At 42.1% G+C, this 20,939-nt stretch overlaps 1 protein-coding gene across 2 annotated transcripts in view; it reads left to right on the top strand.

Annotated features, from left to right (window-relative positions):
* Nucleotides 1–20,939, top strand: part of PCSK2 (proprotein convertase subtilisin/kexin type 2) — a 108,996-nt gene that overhangs the window by 74,445 nt on the left and 13,612 nt on the right. For both annotated transcript variants that reach the window (XM_017818969.1, XM_017818971.1), the window contains exons 6-8: nucleotides 3,156–3,232; nucleotides 9,620–9,708; nucleotides 12,372–12,547. In XM_017818969.1, the coding sequence (XP_017674458.1) occupies nucleotides 3,156–3,232; nucleotides 9,620–9,708; nucleotides 12,372–12,547 (342 nt within the window). The remainder of the gene's footprint in view (nucleotides 1–3,155; nucleotides 3,233–9,619; nucleotides 9,709–12,371; nucleotides 12,548–20,939) is intronic.

Here is a 20,939-nt window from a genome sequence, read left to right as displayed (position 1 = left end):
TCAGTAGCTTCTGCCACTTGTCGGGTGGGACTCCAGACAGCTGCTTTCCACTTCCAGTTCTTCCCTACAATACGGCAAGAGCCATAAGTGAAGAGGGCATAATGTGTTTCTCCTTCAGGTAACTGATTGTATGGTGGAGCTTCCTCAGCCCGATCCACTTGTTCTTATTCCTTCTCATCTGCCAGACTGAAGTTTCCACCTTAAGGCCAATCTCTAGAATTCCAGGGTGATTCGAGTTTCCGATTCGGGCACATGGTGTAATCAAAGCAATCCACTTACTCCATGTAGCATCAGCGGCATGATGTGTAGAGGGCACTTTTCCCTTGAACATCCAGCTCAGCAGCGGTAGTCGGGGTGCCAGGAGAAGCTGTGCCAATCACCTCTGAGGCTGCTTGTATTCCTTCATAAGCCACTAGGATTTCCTTCTCCATGGGGGTGTAGTTGGCTTCAGATCCTCTGTAGCTTTGGCTCCAGAAACCAAGTGGTCGGCCTCGCATCTCACTAGGCAGCTTTTGCCAGAGGCTCCAGGAGGAACCATTATCCCCGGCTGCAGAATAAAGTACATTTTTCACGTTTGGTTCTGTCCTGACTGGTCCAAGGGCCACGGCATGTGCAATCTCCTGCTTAATCTGTTTAAAGGCTTGCTGTTGTTCAGGACCCCATTGGAAATCATTCTTCCTACAGGTCACTGAGTAAAGAGGGCTCACAATTTGGCTGTACTCAGGAATATGCATCCTCCAAAAACCTATGGCCCCTAGGAAAACTTGTGTTTCCTTCTTGTTAGTTGGTGGAGCCATCGCTATGATCTTATTGATGACTTCTGTTGGAATCCGATAATGTCCATCTTGCCATTTCACCCCGAGGAATTGAATCTCTTTGTCAGGGCATCAACTGCATGGGTGACTTTCTTACTAGCTTTCTTCCCTCTTAATTCTCGTAGCCGGGCTTCTCGTCTCTTTATATCTGAGCTGATGTAACTTAGTGTGGAATAGCTTATTGGTAAAATATACATCAAGTGACCTATCCTAGTTCCATTTCCCTCCCAGGGAGGGTTACAAACCCCCCCACACATGGATGAAGCCTGGCCCCTTGCACAAGTCCTTTTCACTGCCTGGATGCTGTAGAATCCAGACTTCCTCTGTTGCATTAAGATGGGATGCCTGTGCCACCCAGGCACACTGGTGAGGCCCAAAGTCTTCTAGCTCAGGATCCTGCCTCCAGCAGCAGCCAGTGGTGGATGCTTGGGGAGCAGCATGATCACCCAGTCAGAGGCTGTGCCTCCCTAGCTTTTGGCATTCTGGTTTATGGACTCCTGGAGAAGGAGAAATTGCAGCCTAATACTCCATCCAGATTTACCTTTCACTATTTTATCTAACCAAATTTTATTTCATTCAGGCTTTTAAGCTCTATGTTGCTGGACAGCAGTGAATTTTGTAACTCATTACATGTTCTGTAGAAAACTACTTATTTTGTGCTGCTTCTAAGTCTCCCCTCTGGTAATTTCTATAGATTCCTATTAGCCTTAGTATTATGAGGAATAGTAAATAATAACTCCCTGTCCACCTTCTCTGTACTCTAATGATTTATAGACAACTGTCAAATTCCCCTTTTTTCCCTGGCTGAAAAGTCGTGTTCTGTTTACTCTTAGCTCATGCAAACCTATGCCATTCAAAGTGCTGTATAAGCAGTTGTGATAATTAAAAGAGGTAAATTAATCAGACACCTGGACACATAGAAGGACTGAAGATTTGTGGCTCTAGCTGACAAGATTGGAAGGCATCTTCAGGGTGAAAATCAAGGTCTTAGTGAAAGATATGGAGGGATCAAGAAGGATCTCAAAAAGGGATTCAGCTGTGAGCTGGAGGAGAGCATCAAGCCATGTGAGAGCCATTCTGTTCCATCAAAATGCTGAAAAATATTTGTTGTCTGTGCTTGAATATAAGCAACCAGGTTTTCTGAAATGAGCATCCAAAAAACCCAGCTGTACAGTAACTTGAAAGATACTTAGTTTTACCCTACAAATATCAAGGGCAATGCTGTCCCTTGTTCATTCTTTTTGGGGGTTAGGGATTTTGAATCTAAACCCCAAACACTTGGGTGCTACCAATGGACTGTCTATTCCTGTACCCCAGGAACTGAGAATCAGCTGAAGGGGAATGTTTTTAGGAGCAAAGCTATTCATACACGAGTCTCAAATTATCTTCAACAGCACGCTCAGCCAAATCTTAAAAGGAATACAAGTACACATTAATTAAGAATTAACATAATTCTGTTCCTTGAGTATGGTGATTATTAAAATGTAAACTCAGTGAACATACACTTGAGAGGAAGCTGCCAAATATTTTTAAAGCCTAATTTTCAGTCACCCTTTATTTATTTTTTGATTAAGAGAGAAGAAAGAAGATGGCACTTGACTTTCTGAAACTTTCCATTTACTTCTTAGATATAGCATCAAAAAGTTCCTGAGTGTCCTTAGCTGCTGATAGGGCAAATCAGGAATGATTTAGATTTACATGGAAAGCACAGACATGGGATGACATTTTGAAAAGCACCCAAAAGGCACATTTGTGAAGCTGTTCACAAGCTAAAGGACCAAGAAAATATGCAAGGGGATTTTCAGGCGTATGTGCTGACCATTAATGCAGCTTTCACAGTTGAATTTTGAGAAATTTACATTCTTAGGCATTGAAATGCTTTTAGAAATCTGGCTGTTGTAGTACCACAAATGAGTTTTTAAAAAATAATTCTATTTCAGAAGACCTATGTGTCTGGTCACTTCCAACACTGTCTGGAAAATACGATTAAACCTTTGCTTTGCCACACCAAGGTTAACACCTGAATACTCTTGTAAGTGTTGATGTAAAGTACCTCAGCAGTGACCTGAGCTCTCACACCACCCTACAATTAGCCACACTGTTTTGAAATACCAGTGGTCTGCAGGAGGCTTGGCTCTCCAGAAAGCATCTTTTCCCAGGCTTGCTGGTGTGGGAAATGGGAAATGGCACAACAGGGACTGGTTTCTGTCCAGATGCGTCTTGCAGAATGAAGAGAATGAAGTTTGCTGATGATTGTCAGCTTCCCCTTCAGTTTGTGTTTCGCTTTGCCCTGTGTGTCTGGTTTGCAGCTGACTTTCTGAACTTCTTTGTGTTTTGCAGAATGCCAAAGCCAGCTACGACTTCAGCAGTAATGACCCCTACCCCTACCCCCGCTACACAGATGACTGGTTTAACAGGTAAGTGGATTTTAGGCAGGCTTGCCCTTCACTTTGGTTTGCTTAAGAAATTCTGAGTATTTGATGACATTTGTGAAATGGCTGTTTTCTGCTAAATTCAGCGGTCACCAGAACAGACACTGCAGTCTCACTATTGCTTGAAAATTAGAGGTTACTTATGATTTCATTTTTTTTAGGTAACCTCTAAATAGCACTGAACAGCCATTTTATAGTTTATAAATGAAGTTGTTGCTTCAGAAGAGTGTATTTTTAGATTGTTTGAATAGGTGAAAGCTACATACCTTTTTGTCAGCTGTCCTAGGACATTCCAGTAAACCAAACTGTATAAACTGGTTTCCCATCAACTGTGTCTGAGGAGGTATTACTGCCAGCTAATTTTAAAGGCAAGTAAGCTGGAGAGACTAAAGATTCTTTTGGGGGGGGGAAAGTCTTTTCATCTCATTGTAGGCTAAGAAGGTAGAAAAGCAGCATTGTGCAGAACGACCAGTTTAAAAACAATTAGATTTTAAGTTCTGAATCATGTATTTTCACCTTGATTTAAGGGCAATGTACAAGAGTAACGTTTTTCTAGCTACTGGAGAAGTTCGAGTCCATATACAGTGACTGGGAAGCTGCTCTGTTTTGTTTATAAACTTGGAATCAACAGTGCAGCTGTGCTTGTTGTGTTAATTCTCCTTAATACATAGTGAATGCCCAAGACCCATTCCTTCTTCAGTATGTTCTGAACTTGGCTCTGAACTTAGCCAGTTTTTAGCAGGAGAAGGACTGGTCCTCAAGGTATGGTATAAATAAGAATGGCCCAAAAGAAAAGACTTCAGATTTTAGAAAGTGTGACTTTTTTGGTTTCCCTAAACTTTTTTTCTTTCCCACATGGCATAGAAACATGTGACAGATTTTACAAAACATGTGTATCCCAAGTTCTGCATTTGTCCCATGGAAAAGCCCTTTCTGATAGCTCCTAGCAAGACATTAGTGTAGGCAAGGGTGCAGAGTCCAAGGTACTCCCACAAGGTGTGATTATAACCTGGTGATCTCAGCATACAGCACCTCTGGATCTGCCCTGAGGTCTCAGCAGGTTCCAGCTTGGATTTTCAAAAAATTGTTTCAGGACTTTTTCAATGAAATTTCCAAATGTCTTCTAGGCAGATGTTGCCAGTATTTATGTAACAGCAGTGCCAAGGATTTGAAAACTTTTCAAGGTTTCAGGGCTCAGTCTTAGTGCTTATCAAAAAAATATTTCAGGCCTATTTGATGTGGTTGGGATGACTGACTGGTCTTTGAGTTTTGGAGGGGGATTTTTGTTTTTATTTCTAAAGAAGTCAATTGTAGTTCTGTCAGAGTGCCACAACGAAGAAGCAGCTGTGCTTCCACCTCAAACAGAGGCCTCCTGGAATGGATCAAACAGATTTAGCAGCTGTGATGTCCTTCTTTGTAGTCCTGCCATTTTTCAGCTAAAGCAAGATCCCAAAGAGATTTCTCCTTCATTTTGGGGAAGGACATCTAACATTTTTAAAGTAGTATGAATCCAATTTGTGAAAGGAAAGTCAGAGAAGAACTAGGGCTCTAATTTGTGAAGGTCTGCTGCCTTTCTGGCTTTATTTATGCAAAGGATCGTTATAGGAGAAAGATATCACTTAGCTCTGGAGAGGAGGAAAATTAAATTTAGTTTTAGTGGGTAATGGTGGCTTCTGTCGTTTTCAGTGTGGAACTGCATTACAACTGTGTTCTGCCAAGCCCCATTAACACTGATTGTGCTGCTGTCAAGTATTTTATAGTGGGGTCCAGTTTGCAGTCCTCTCCTGTTCTTCAAAGTGGCCCTGGAGGGAGAGTTACCTCCTAAAGCCTCTTCAAACAGACCTCAGGCATCCTGAATGTGGCAGAGGTCATGGTCTCTGGTCCTAGGTGCCTCTGGCTAATTTCAGACACTTAAGTGAAAAAGCAAATGGTCACTTTTGACCCAATCTGTGGTAATTAAGAACATAATTCTGGTTTTCATAGAACTGCAACACTTTCTTCTATTTCTGGAGGGAATGGGGAGCTCAAGTCAGCAAGTCAGGAGGAGGAGAGCAATGGAGAAATTGCTCTGCGGATTTACTTCACTGTTCTTTTGAGAAAAAAAAATTGGTACCTAGAGTGTGTAGTATTCTTTGCCAGTGAACCTCTGTGATGATGGGACTCCCTACCCCTGGTAGTGTTCGACGCCAGGTTGGATGGGACCCCGAGGAGCCTGATCTAGTGGGTGGCATCTCTGCTTGTGGCAGGGAGATTGGAACTAGATGATCTTTAAGGTCATTTCCAACCCAAACCATTCTGTGATTCTGTGAACCTTGAGTTTTCTTTCATGAGACGGGGAATTTTCTGCCTTGCAAGGTAAATCGTGGGAGCAACACATGCAGTAAAGCATCCATTTCCTGCCTTCACAATATAAGAAAGCTTTAAGATGAAAGATTTCTTGTTTTCTCCAGATTAAGATGCAAACCAACACACTGTATTCAGCTGTTCAGGAGTAGTTGTGACTGTTTTTCTCTGCATATTTCTTTGCTATACAGTTAATTGAGTTGATGTATTCCTATATAAGCTATTACCATGACTTCTGACTTCTGAATTATTGTTACTGGTAGGTTATAACTGTCTGCTCTGACAGTCTGTCCATATGTGTAGCTCTACAGGTGCATCTGGATAGGGAGTGATTACACAGAAAAGCTATTCAGAGAAACCTGCAATAAAGGCTCCATGTTGCTGTGTTTGCAGTCAGTGATGCACCTCCCGTTGAATTTAATGCATGCAGGAGAATCAGACTCAAAATAGGATAGCATGATATCCCTTTTTCCTTGAAGAATGCGTTTCTCTGTGAGCAATTCAAGTGATTTGTGGAACAAGAAGCAGAGGACTGATCACCCAGGGGCTTTTGTGAGGTGCCAGCTGCATGTGCAAAGTGTCATTAGACTTTAAGAAAAAATGGGAGTTTTTGCAGGGAGTATTTCATTAATCACAGCTGCTCTGCTTGTAAGCACAGATTCCCCTTCCACCTGGTGCTTTTTAAGGCTGCTGGAAGCACTCTGGCCTTTCCATCTAACCGCCAGTGGCCTATGAAACCAAGCTAGGTGGATTTTAGAAGGGCAGAGTGTGGTGCCTCAGACAGGGAATTGCAGTCAGGCAGTTCAGCTGCTGCTACAGGCAGAGGCATATGGGTGGCTGGGCAGTCAAGGGATTTATTCCCATGCTTACTGTACTCACTGCTTGGCTGTGTTCAGACCCACAGCTTGGGGACCAAGCCAGGAGAGGGGACACTGGGACAGAGCTGTGTTTGAGCCTGAGGAGCACTGAAAAAACCTGAATCAAGCCCTGTTCCCAAAAACAGAGGCAGGCCCACAACAGTCAAAGTGATTTTTAGGAACCACTTTGGGAACTACCTGTGATTTTGAACACCCTCTCCTCCTGAACCACATTCAGTACCTTGGCATTTTCCACGTTGTACAGTGTGGAGGTACCAATAGGGATCAGTGATAGCTTGGCCTTTCTGTACAGCCCTCTGATTTCTTGTTGTGAGCATGCAGAAGGCACAGCTTGGGCTCCCCATATCAGAGCACTGAGATTACAAATAACTGATCCAAATAACCAATAATTATTTCCACTCCTGTGGCCTTTGTATATTCTCTCACTCAGATAAGAGTTAGCAGGGCTAAATATATTCATTATCTTGGAGACCCCATATTCTTCAGAAGTAAAAATGTCGTTTACTAGTTAAGGATCCAAAGCAAAGTAGAGGAACACTTTCCCTTCTGCAAACACTCAAATGCTTAGAGGCTGATAATGTCATGTGAATAAAAAGGGGATGTCATTTGCTTCACAAAAGTGTCCCTGTGAGCTCTGCATATTTAACTGCTGCCCAGTGCAAGCAGCTAAAATGATCAAGATACTCAGATGGTCCCAGCTCCTGAGACTGCAGCTCTGCAGCTGAAGTTAGGATGGATGGGTCCTGTCCTTTGCTGTCTGCAGAAGCATTTCAGAGCAGATAAAAAAGGACCTCAATGAAAATATGTGCCACCTCTGACACTTTCAAAAAACACATTGATAGAAGGGCACACACAATAGCATTGGCAGTAGGTTTTAGAAACAAAAGTAGTTTTTAAAGACAAAACAGAGTGAAATTTTCCTGACTTGTACAGGTACCTTACTTAAATGCAGAAGGCAAAACTGTTTTTCAATTGAATCCCCTTCTCCCGTCTTATTTTTTCATGAATGTTCATGCAAAAGGTTTTCATTTATATAACATTTATGGAAAACTTTCTCCACTTACTAACATATGACTTGCTCGTCTTGCTAATATGTGGTTTACTTTTGAAGTAACTTGTTCAAAAGTGAAAATATTCTTCATTGTCTTCTATCCCCTTGTTTCAACCATGAGAGTAATAGGGAAGAAGTCAACACTGTAGAGAAAGGGTGTGATTTGTGCTCATGACATGGATCACTTCATAGAAACCACAATGGGTTTATCAATGATACATGAACAGCAAATAGTGCTAAGTTGGAAAAGTCTGCTATTTGCCATTAATAATTCAACCAAATGCATTTCCACTCACTCATATGTGGTTATTTTTTTTTCTCTAGTTAGCAGCATGATATTGAAACCCCGAGCTACTGGAACAGACCTGCTTGCAGTCTCCATCATAAGGGCCACAGTGATAGGGAGGCCAGGCGGGGGAGAGGACCTTTTTGTAAAACCTTTTCACAAGGGAAGTCCTAATACAATTTTTCTATCTGTGAGAGTAAGAGCTCACCTGCCAGCGTCACTGATTTTTTGCACCCCAGCATCAGTCAAGCCAATTTTTAACAAAGCCATTTATTCTGCTCTGTGGCTTATAGCTACCCCACAGGTGACTAGATAATGAATGCCTAGCACAGTGTGTTTTTTTCACACTTCCTTGAACAAGGGCATGAGGAAAAACCTGCTTGATTGCTGAAAGAAATTTGTGCAGCAGCTGAATAACAAATGTATGTCACTGCTCTCACTGCCCCCTTTGAAAAAGCAACATACATGAGATCTTCGGTCTTTTGTGATCATTCACTGTGTACGTTCAAGACCGGTCATTTGCTTTCATGGAAGTGCCTTTAAAAATATATTCTTCCAAGTACAGCAGGAAATGTTGTTGCTTCTCACCCCTTTACTAATGTTACTCTCACCTTTGCTAGAGGTGCTTAAAGGGAAAGAGAGAGAAAAAAAGATGATTAAAACTTAATTCTGCTGCCTCCCAGGGTGGTCCATCTGATAGTCAGCATTGCCTTTACAATACAGCACTGTTAATTGCTTGAATCCTTAACTTGCTATAGGAGCAATGCCAATTTTAATGCACAGAATAGAATGCATGAGCAGTAGGATGGATTCATATTGATTCAACATCTTAAACTTAAAAAAAAGCCTGGCAGCAGCACAGGTTTCAACAGTTTTCCTGCTGTGCTATTTTTTTAAAACTAGGTTGTATTGTCCATGTTTATCTTGTCTGCAGTTTAATTTCTGTGATGAATTAGGAGAAAGGAAAATGCAGTTTGCCTTCCTGCAGGACTGTCTTGAGAGTCCCTGCCTGTTAAAGGGTCTCTGTTAAGGGCTGCAAAGCACTTCAGAGACACCAGGTGTTTTTGAAATGCTATATGTCAGCCCAAACCTGGACCTCTGTGTCAGAGCAGTGACATTTCCCATTTGAGCAGAAAGAAGTAGCACCATGAGCTGACAGCTGGAGCACCTTGACAGCTCCTCCGGGAATTAGGCACTGGGGGAGAGGCATGCATGTGCTCTCAGGTCTGACAGCTTTGGACCTGGTCAGCCAGGCCACAGCTCTGCTGTTGAGAAGTGCAGTGACCATTTTGGCTCTCTTCTGCTATTCCAGCTTGGTATTGCACCCACCTCTTCCCTTAGCATTTCTTTTGTGGGCAGGGATATGCTCCTTGCACATGTTCAAATAGCAAAAAGTCAATCAGCCTTTGTTCTGCAGGGTTCAAAGTAATGAGTGTCATGCTGTCAAGCCACAAAAATAAAGGAATTAATATTGATCTTATGTTTACACTGTCCTGTCAGGGGCCTGTTTCCTAACGACTAATATTTGGTAATGAGGCAGAACCTCTCTGACAGAGTTAAAAAGAAATGGTCTGAATAACTTTGCAACAAAATGCAGTGTTAGTATGCAGAGGGGAAGTTGGATACCTCCTGCTTCAGGAAGGAATGAGCTCATCCAGGTATCCAAGTACAGCACTCAACAGTTTGCCATGGAATGGTTTTCCTCTGCAGCACTGAGAGCTGACTGAGGAAAAACAAGCTCTTGATGATCCAGCTCAATTCAGCACATGCATTAGCTGGGATTCATGTGGGTCTCTCTGTCTTCCCTTTCACAGCCATGGGACAAGGTGTGCAGGAGAGGTGTCTGCTGCTGCCAACAACAACATCTGCGGCGTGGGAGTCGCCTACAACTCCAAGGTTGCAGGTATGGTAGCAATTTGAGGGATAAATGGTCACTGTGCCTCAGGCAGAACTTCTCCTGCAGAGCCAGGGAGCATTGCCCAGGACAGGACTACAGGCTGGCACCGGGCCATGTATTTATTACTTTTCACAGAAGCTGAGGAGAGGAATTTCTCCATGGCTTTGCCTTTTCAATCAAAGGCCTCTTTAATAGCCTCTTTAATAACTTTGCAAAGGAACAGCTCTGCTCCTTCATATGCCAGTTCCTGTTCATGCGCTGATTTTCAGTGCTTCTTCCCTGCGTAGCTGCAGAATCATTTCTGGCAAATCTCATTTTGCAGAAGGTAAAGTATAAATTCCTGCTACACTCAGAAACTATTTGAAAAGGCAAATCTCATGCTGGTTTTACTCTTTAGGCTCTCACAGGGCAGGACCTGCAGAGCTGTAAATCTCTTTGGTCGTTGGTTTCCTCTGTTTTAACAGTGATGCAAAATGGTAGGAGCAGATGCAGAGGATGAAATGGGTAGTACCCAGCATTCACACTTCGTGTGTGTTGGGTGTTTTCACTTCTAACAGGCTCTTTTCTGTGCAGATAGACTGAACACAGTGCTTGGAGTGAGTTAGGCTCTTGGACACCATGTGTTAGTTTAGTTTAAACTGAAGAAATCCAGTTTTCCTACAGTTCCATGTTGAGAAATGAGCCACAGCAAGCAGAAATAGATGCTTATGAATTTCACTTAAATTCCCCTGATCCACACCAGGACACCAGTGTGGATGCAGCTGTTGCTTCCTGGGGATGGTTCACAACATGTGTGCATGGACAGCTCTGCTCTGCGTGGCCAGTCCCTGTTTCACTGCAGTGTCAGAAGAATCTGGGGAAGGCTACATTTTGTCTGTCACCTACACAATCAAAAGCTGAATCTCCACTGTAGAAGGGCACCAAGCAATGTTTGCTGAGCTGTTACCCAAGAAGTATCACTGAGAGTTAGTAACTGGCCAGCCCTGTCTCCTGCGTCTCCTTTCTTCAGTAATGGTAACATCCCCTTCAGGGATGGACATTCCACAAAATTTGCATTCTGGGAATAGCTACTGTTAGAGGAATGTGAATTGGTGCGTGGGATTTTGGCTGGATCTTGTCTGTGTTATTCATCTAACTCTACAACTTCAAGATGGATGCCTAAAAATAAAGAAGTGAAGACTTTTTCTGGTGACCAACAGCCTACAAATAATCTTCTCTACTTCCCCACTTCGTAGCAAAATCCCCACAGGATTTTGGAAGTGCCAGCCAACCTTCCCTGCCTGAGAACAGTGTGCACCTGCAGCACCACCGTGTGGTACATGGGGATGTGGAAGTCCATGCAAGTTGAGAGTCTGCTGCTGTCATGGTTCAGGGTCCATGTTTGCAAGTGGAACTGGAAGTTGGTAGCCAAGGGTCTGGAGTGTCACTTGTTTTTCTTCTTGTACCTCTTTTTTGCTCTGAAGACAGCTTGGCTTTTCCTGTTGTTTCCTCATCTCCCCAGGGTCAATAATTAATTCTGTGGTTTCAGTGCAGATCTGCATTTTACAAGTACATGAAGGGATTTCTCAATCACTGAATTTCACTTCGTCATTTCTAGCTTGAAACAGTAGATCAGGAATATGCAGCTTTGGTCTGGTTTCTATTTGAATATTATACCACTTTTTTCCAGCCTCATATTTGGCATATGGGGTTTATACTGAACGTAGTAAAACCACTGGTTTCTGAATCAGGGTCCTCACGACCATTCGCTCTGTTTGGCTCTGTGCTACTGATTTCTGTCCCATCTGTGTCCTAAACCATTGGGAAAAACTGAACTTCCACTCAGGGCTACAAATGAAAGTTGGAATGAATCCCTGGTTACTCAGGTCTCACCCAGAGGCCACCGGCCAGTTGGCTCTCAGTGAATCTGTCCTATGTGTGGGGCATGATGGATGTAAGGGCTTGCACTGCTGTCTGTCACACTCTGGCTTGCTTATAGCCAACACTTTGAGGTTTTATGAAGCTGACATGTCCTAAGATTGTATCATTTAAACTCTTAACTCCTACTGCAGTGTGGGTTAAAGGAAGCAGGTTTTAGTTTGCTTTTTTCCTCCAAATACTGGCCGTATTTTGCTATTGCATCTGCATGTTGACACAATGATATTTTTCCAGGAAATTGCGGTGTAGTGTGTTTCTCTCCTCTGATTAAATTCTGGAGAGCCACCAAAATACATAGAAAAATTACTTGAAAAACTAATGACCTGTCAACACAAAACTGAGTATTAATTCGATGAGGGTGGCCTTAGTCTTTTTCCCTAGTTGTTACAAAATACTACTTTACATACCATTAATATTATTTAAATGCTACAAATTTCTGAGACTGCTGAATACGAGTGTTTTTTAAGTGTTCTCCAATAGTAGATGGAAAATACTGTGTAATGAGAAAGCTAACAGTAAAGTACTTTCTCTTTCTGGGCCACGCTGCCTTGCTGTGGCTGGGTGTTTAATGCTGGCATCCTGCTGGGTAAGCACACCCTGGTGAAATGGGAATGGCGAGTGTGGAATTACTGAGTGATTGAAATTGCCAGTGAATTAAAATACTTGTATAACCAGGGACCTTCTGCAGGTGCTGAGATTTTATCCTGTGCTGGGTAATGCATAATTCATGTTTATGTTGATTAAATCTACAGGTATTCGAATGCTTGACCAGCCATTTATGACAGACATTATTGAGGCTTCCTCCATCAGTCATATGCCTCAAGTCATAGATATATATAGTGCCAGCTGGGGGCCAACTGATAATGGGAAGACTGTGGATGGACCTAGAGAGCTAACACTGCAAGCCATGGCAGATGGTGTGAACAAGGTAACAGTCTTATTAATAATCTGGGTACTGGGGCAGAATGGTGTGTACGGGCTCACATTGAAACCAGTGACTTGGGAACACAGTGCAGTTGTGTAAATTATTCCAACCTTCAGCATATTCCATTGTTAATTGGAATATGCTGCAATTGCAATATGCTGCTCTCTGCAATATTTTGGTAATATTTTGGCATTGCTTTTATTGTATAGTCTCAGTATACTGTGTTTATCTCTAGTCTGCTTACATATGCTTTTCACATGCCAACACAGTCAACAAGGAAGAACTTGATCCTGTAAATATTCCCCATGTTGAAACATGCCAACTGTGCTGATGCCACATTGTCTGTTTTGGTGTGTCACCAATTTAATTATTGTTTTGGATTTAGAATGTCTTTCAGGTCACTCATATAAGGTCATTATTATTGCTTGATTCAACTGCAGCTGTTTAGATGTTCACAGAGTAGTATCATTTCCCAGTAGCAGGAGCCTCCTTGTTTATTCTCACCTTTCCACCTTCTTCTAAGAGCAGTCTGTGGTCTTTGTAAAAGACATTCAATATTGTCCTGTAATCTCTTTAGCCTGTACACTATTAGAAGGTTGGGGAACATGGGTGCCAGAACTCAAAAAAAAAGCAAATCAGCCCAAAACAAACCAACCAACCTTGCATGGCTTTGTCTGCATCTCTTCAGTGTCATGCAGCCAGATCAACCACAGCTGCTCCTGGTAATGTAGGGAATGAGCCTCCTACCCTTGGTTGATTATAGATGGCTTTCCATATTGACAAGATCTGAAATTCCCCAGAACATCTGGGGTGGTTTTTTACTCAGTTTACCATCCAAATTATTTCGTCCTCTTACTCGTGCCAGTTTTTCCCACTCTTCATCACCACCTTGTTATGAGCAGCACATTCAGTTTACCCTGTTTTGTGACATGATAATTAAATCTACTGCTGTGGTAAGTAGTGAAGCTTCTAAAGCTTTCTCAAATCCTGAACCCCAAATGTTTTGCCTATAACAGATTGATTATAGTTATCCTCATGCTCCTGCCATAAAATTGGCAATATACTGCAATAACACAGGAAGACTTATCACAAATTCCTCCTGAGTCTGCTCAGTTTTATAGTATAAACTCTACAAACCTCTGATGAGTTCAGAGTCCCTCTGAAGTCATCTTACACAAGCTGTGTTTCTTCTTGTAACTTTCTTTCGTTTATCTAGTATTTCTATAAAGATGCCCTTATATACTTTGGTCTTGAGGAGGATCTTTCTTAGGTATGTGGCAGTTTTAGCAACACCTTAATATCTTAGTTACTTGGTCTTTCTTCCACTAATGTTGGTTGGAGCAGGCATAAATTCTGAAAATAGAAAAATTCCCATATAATTTTTGTGTTGATCTCTTCCTATGCAGAACTTGTCTAAAAGTAGCAGAAAAGGCACAAATAATCCTGGCAGAGGAATGCAAACTGAACTGAATAGAGTTATTTTACCCTCCAAGAGAAGCAGATTTTAAATTGTAGTCATGGGGTTTTTTATAGTTTGGTGTGTAAAAGATCTTTCAATTAACTTGCTGTCGTGTTACCTTATGCTTTAGTTTGTGGAGTTACACTGGAATTAACCTCTTGGAATGTTACGTATTGGAGAAGGGATTTTTCTGTTTTATTGCCTGGTTGTAGTCCCATACCTGGAGTGCTGGGCATATTACTTTTTTAATTGCCTTGCCCTCAGGAGTGTCTGTGATTCCCTTCAAGAAATAATTTGCAATATTAATATCAGAAGGGGCCCTAAGGTCACTTGGGTTGAAGGCTTGGGAAGGAGAGGGAACAGTGACAGTGAGCTGTGCTCTGGCACAACTTGCTCTCATACCTTATCAGAGACATAAAATCAACAGGAGAGCCTGCATTAAGAAAGCAGTTCTGTCAGCCATTGCAGAATTAGGAGGAAGGGTACTGGATTCTACCCAAGAAAAATGCTGTTTTCCAGGGAAAATTACACTTCATCTTGTAGTGGCAGTAACCCAGCTAACTCCTGGCATTACTTGCACAAAAGAAGAGACAGCCCCACCCCAAATAACTCACTTTGCATTGTGATCGTAGCTCTATCTACCCTTATTTTGTTCATTACATTTCCTGTCATAGAGCCATTTTTTGGGGGGATGGTTTGTTCTGATCTCCTTTTGTGGAGTGCCAGATTTTCTAGAGATACCTCAAGCTGTCAGTGGATGCTGGGTAATCTCTGCAGTGCTTTGAAAAACACACTACAGACTTCCCTGCATGCAAACGAAGATTAACAAGCCTTTGATATAATATCCTTTTACCTAGTTTAGGTCTATAATATATGCATCAAATTCTCTATTGACTGTACAAATGTAAATCTAATTTATGATCGTTTTTCAAAGTAACCCTCCTGTTTATTAAAAAGGATCTTTTATAAACAGAGACAAATAAATGTAGGAATTCTTCTTATCAGCCTAGAGCTGATTCTCACCAGAGTGATGGTTCACGAATTAATGATGAAGCTGAAATATTGGCAGGGAGGAAGCAACATGCTGAGAATAAAAATATGTTCTTAAACTAAAAGCAATGCTTCCAAACGTCCTAGAAGGGCAATGTAAGATCTCTTTCATGGAGCAAGATTAATATCCTTGCTGCTAATGCAAAACTAAAAATCAGTAAGTAGGAATGATACAAAATTCTCACAGGGAAGATGCAGTTAACTGAGCTGACAAACACAGATAACATTTACCTTGTTGCCACCACGCTTGGGTGAAACTCACTGAAAAGAGTTTAATCCTTCCCCCAAACTCCATTGCACTGTCATGTCCTTTAGATGTCCTCCTTCCAGAGCTGCTGAGATGTGGGGGTAACTGGTCAACTGATAACAACAAGATGATGAAAACTGCAGAAACTGTGAAACTTCTTGTTAATAAGTCTGATTTTGTGGCTTGAAGCCAGGCAGCCATAACTATGTGGACTAAGGCTGACATATCTTTTATATCTGATTTATCTTCTCCTAGTTGAAGATGTCCCTGCTTATTGCAAGGCGGGTTAGACTAGTTGACCTTTAAGGTCTCTACCAACCCAAACTATGATCTGATTCTATTTTCTTACCTTTCCGCTTCCATTACCTGTTCTTGGCATGTGTTAAGCTCATCCTTGCCTTCTGTCTTAATCATGCCTTCCCTTCGGTGCCCTGTTTGCGTGGAAGGTAAATAGCATGAATAGAGGCAGCACTAAAATAGAATAACTAAGGAGAGCAAAATCTGTCCGTCACACTGGCAGCTCCTTTATGGGCTCTTAATAACTGCGTTTCTAAGGCTGAACACAAAAGGCATGGTGTGTGCATGAACTTGGTGTCAGCATAACACATGTAATCAGAAGGTCTTGGGAAAGGGACTCAAGCTTCTTTTTGTTAATAAGACACAATCCTACTCATTTTCTGAGTGCAGTCTTCCTTCACTGTGCTATCTCATGGTTTTAGTTCAGGGACAAGAGTCAGCAGCTTGACTGGATCCCTGAGTAGTGGTAGTTGCACTACAAAGACAAATGAGCTCACAGCTGAATTGAGGTGCTTGAGAATAGGGATTAAAAGAGCTTCTTACACACAAACGTCCACAAGAGTTTGACAATTACTGGCACTGGTCTGATACAGACGAACACCCTTACCTAATGCACATTTCAGCTGCTAGAAAAGATGTATTTGAGATGTAATTGGAAAGGACCTAATACCTAATACAACGTGTTTAAAGTTGTAGTTTTTAAAGACTAGGTTGAAACTTGTGAGTACCCAGTACCTGCCTAATGAGGGGGCCTTGCACTCATTGTATGTATAGTTTGACTGGAGAAAGCAATACTGTGTAGTTTACATATCCCTTGTCTGAGCTGTGCTTACCCACTTTGGGGCAGGACAGCTTCGAGAGGGAGGTAGGGATGGTAGATGGAAATCCTGTGATAGCACATCTCTCTTAAATAGAGACTTTTTGACTGTTGGTACTTTGCATCCAGAATTGTATCAGCAGTCATCTTAAACAGGAAAAGGCTACTTAGGTCAAGAAGTAATTCCACTCATGTTTTATGGTACATCCTGTCTTTAATGCAGTGTGTCCAGTAAACATTTCTTACTTGCCATTTTGTGAGTCCAGCTCTTTCCATCTTCAGTTATTGGAATTTAGGGCAATAAAAAGAACTAATGAGCTAAGCTGGTTTCTGTCTATTGAATTTTTATGATGTAGGTTTTTATATTACTAGGTTGTGAGGGATTGCTCACGGACAGAATTAATTCCTTGAGACTTCACTGGCTTAGCCAGAATATATAAGACATGATCCATTCGTGCTTGTGCTGGTGAAAACATTATTGCTTCCATAATATGATCCCACCTAAGAAAATGCTGCCCAAGTACAAATTGCCAGGAGAACAGTATTTAAAATTTATAGTCTCATCATGGCTTTGTAATTGGGCTGACCAATGAAAGAAGAAAGGACATTGTTAAAAGTAAAGGGAAATATTTCTTATTTGCCTCTCTCCAAGGGCACAGACATTTTGTACTTTATTGTACTTTAAAATATGCTGAAGATGGCACGTTAATGAAGTACATGCTCAACAGCCAAATGAGGACATGGAAATTAGTTTATGATCTGGCAACCATCTGACTACTCCATTTCTGAGTGAGCCCAACAAGCTTCTTTATAACTTGGGAGCCCTTTACCATTATATTGCCATTGTGTCTGAAATATGCATTATAATTCCATGCCTTGTCTTATTTATGTAAGATAAAATCAAACCTTATTAAAACCCCACATGAGTACGTTGTGTCTTCTTTGAATTCTGAACCCAGTTCATCTGACAAGGATGTTTTCAGGCTTTTGTAAAACAGCATGACCAGCTTTTCCAGCCTGGTGAAAGGATACGTGACTTATGACTGAGTACATGACCCAGGTTTGGAGATCAGTCTGCAGCAATTTGCTCTCCTGCTACAGCTCAAGGAATGGATATGTGCCTCTTAGGACAGGTTGGGGGCAAATCTCAACCCCCACTGACATCTGTTGTGATACTGGCCTCCTCAGGGGTGCCTTGGTCAGCTGAGGACCTTGGCTGTTGTGGGTTTGGGCTTTGTATGGGCCTGTGACAGGGTTAAATATTGCCCTTCACAAAAACTCAAATGACTGTCACATAAACAGCAGAATGCTGCTGCAACAATAGGTTGGGCCAATGTGGCAATATTTGTAAGCTCCAAATATAAATATTTTCTTCATTGACATGTTTTCTACTGTTTTCTAAGGTGGCGAGACAATAATGTAGCCTCTACAAAAATGTAGATTTTGCTGTCTCACTCTGACTCCAGGAGTGGGTTTTTTGCCTAATCTCTGTGCCACAACTCAGCAGACATGCTTTAGTCTCCCAGCAAGGCTGATTCTATAATTTGGGAACCTTTGTACAGTGCTGGCAGAGGCACAGGTGAAGCTGTGAGGACAGAGTTCATCACACCACTTGGGAGCACTTGGGTGGGGGAACCAGCTTTGTCACTGGTAGAAAGTAAATTGGGTGTTTAGTCTACTTCTCAATGACCATTTAGCTCAGAAATACTAAGAGGATGAGGTGGATTTTTTTCAAATATTATTGATACCAGAATTAGACCTGTGGAATTGTTGGACTAGAGTAAATACATTATTACTTGTGGTATGCAGCCCAGCATCCAACAAAAAAGAATGGCTAATTAAAAGGCTTTGCCTCAGCATTTTCGAAGTTCCCTCCCCATTTCCCTGCTAGACTGAAACCCAGTTTTAACCTAATGCTTCCCCTCTTCACCAGAAGTGTAATTTTCCATTCATTTCTCTTGGCCAAGAGAAGTCCATCCAATTTCAACAACAATTCAGATGTAGAAAATGGCTCAAGCATTATTTTTAGCCAAAGGAGGTATTGACAATTACACAATTAATTATGGGTTGGTGATGAAGTCTAAAATAAGTTACATAAAGCCTTTTGTTAGGGTTTACGAATTATAGGCTTAGGCTTTTTTGAGAATCTCATTTGCAGCAGTCTTTTGTACATGGGTGATTATTATTTGACCCAAATAGTTTCAGAAATCTGTTAGGAGGAACTGCAGCCAGTTATTGAAGACAGCAAAATGTGAAAGGGACAAAAACAGGAGAAGCATGACTGAAACATGGTTCTAAGTGACAGTTATCCTCTGCATAGCAGCCAAGCGTTGAGCTGAGTCCTTGCTCCTGCCAAAACAACCTCTCCTCCTCCACTGAATGCCAGAAGGTTAGACAGGACAGCCCAGAAGGGACACAGCCTTCAGCACTGGTGAATTTGAGGAGGATAACCCAGCTGCTATTTCTTCTGAGCTGAACTCTATGACTTGTGGCTGTGCTAGGCAGACCAGGCATCCTGGGCTTTTCTGGGGACACAGTTCAGCAGCTCTGGGTTTCAGAAGGGACTGGATATGGGAGAAGTGCTAAGGCATTCAGCTCAGCTGTCCCCCTGGACCTGTGTGGTGGCAAACTTTGGCTATCCAAATATGTTTCCTGCTTAAAACTCTGGTAGACAGAGGTGAAGTTGAGATTGCTTGGCTGGTCTCAGGCAGATTTTGCTTTAGGTTTTGACAGTGCCCAAGAAATCAGTATAGGAAAGGAGCAAAGGGATCCAGGAAGTCACAGGCTACCAAATTGCTCTGGGCAAATCAGCCTAGCAGCTGGAGGAGCCAGGAGAGCGAGGGCTCATGTCAGGGATGCAGGAACATGCAGGCAGGCTCCAGAAAAAACTGGGAGTGTAAAAAATGAGCAGCAGTTCAGGGATACCGAGGACTCACTGACTCCAGCTGGCTCCAGTAGTCAGACTGATGGTGCACAGGAGGTGTGGGGAGACCAAGGCAGAGCAAGATCTCTGTGTCATCTCCTGGAAGTCTTGGGACCCCCACACAATGCTCCCCATCAGGTCATGAGAGCGGGAAAATGGTCCCACAGCTCTTCCAGTCTGTCCTTGTCTTGGTGTGTCCCAGCCTGGGGACACGATGGCGATTTGTGTTGCCTGCCTGGGGTGCAAACTACACTTTCTGCAATAATGAGCAATCTATACTGAAGGATGCAGTTTTTAATTGCAAAACATGTAAGGATTTTCAAATAATTCAGTCATGAAGAGAAAGGAATGCTCTTTTCAGAGGAAAATACAGTCAAAATTAACAGGGGATGGAAACTAACTGAGTCCTATTCCTAAGTCAGTAGGACCCATGACAAATATATGAAGAAGCTGTAGAATTTTTTGCTTTTCCTAGAAAACCAGCCTATCTCTTACCATAGCAGGCAAAATGATAATAAATTGCTATTAAATTATATAGAAGGTGCTGAAACACTTCTGGTTTTTTAGGAGGAAGAATCACAAAATAGCTATCGTATGCCATGCAAAAAGAAAGATGCTTATAAAATAATATGTGCTTTGAATTTGTTACAGAAAGCAGTTTTCAGTTTTTTAATTTTTCATGTTTTTTTCAAATGTGCTCCATCTGCATTTGCTTCCATAGAAGTAGTCCATAAACATCAGCAAACCATTTTGACATCCTTATCCTGAAATGTCACTGCACCTAAAAAAATACCTTCTCACAGTCAGGTGCTGCTCTTTTTCCTTCTTATCCTGCTCCCACCTGCCTGCTGGTGTCCTGATTCTGTCTTTCCCTGGTACTTGGCTTTTCAGGGCAGGAGTCTGTTCTTTATTTTATTGGTTGAAAACTGTTAATCATGATCTGTGAATGAAGGATTAGGCCAAAGCCAAAGGGCACAAGAAACATGCTGTAGGAGCCATTGCAGAGGCCATGTCATGTTAGAGACCTGGCTGTTACTCACGTGGGAGCTTGCCAGCCTTGTCGGGAAAGTTTAGGGAAGCTGGAGGAGATTTACTTGTCAAATACCACCCATTTTTCTCTGGAAAGTGTGATCCAGCAGTTAAAACTTTGGGAAACACTGGCTCAGGCACTAGCCCAGCAAGCATGATGAATGAACACCAGTAATAAGGGGGAAAAAAATAGTTCAAGATATGCCTCAAGTTACATAAAATGAAAAAGACTGTAGTCCCCTGCCAGCTCACTTTTGCAAGGTAGTTCAGTAAAACAGTCTTTCTGGATGTCTTAGGGATATTTTTTGCTGGTAGCGCAACAACCCACAAGGGACACTGGAAATAGAAAACCTGCTGTTTTCTTGAAGAGAGCTTCTCAGGAGCTGTCTATGAGTTACTAAGCATGCAACGTTGCCCAAGATTTAATTCTGGTTTAGCCTGAATTGAGAGGTGGGCCTCTCTGGGGCTAAATGCACCGAGATTAATCTTCAGCTCTGAGTGAGATACACCTTCAGGTGTCTCAGAACAGCAAGTGCCAGGCTGTGCATGACTTTTGAGGGAAATGAGCAGATT

This window comes from Lepidothrix coronata, unplaced genomic scaffold (genome assembly GCF_001604755.1).
Source record: "Lepidothrix coronata isolate B3197 unplaced genomic scaffold, Lepidothrix_coronata-1.0 Scaffold71, whole genome shotgun sequence".
Lineage (NCBI taxonomy): Eukaryota > Metazoa > Chordata > Aves > Passeriformes > Pipridae > Lepidothrix > Lepidothrix coronata.
Note: the sequence above shows the minus strand (reverse complement) of the source record. Positions and strands in the feature narration are given on the sequence as shown.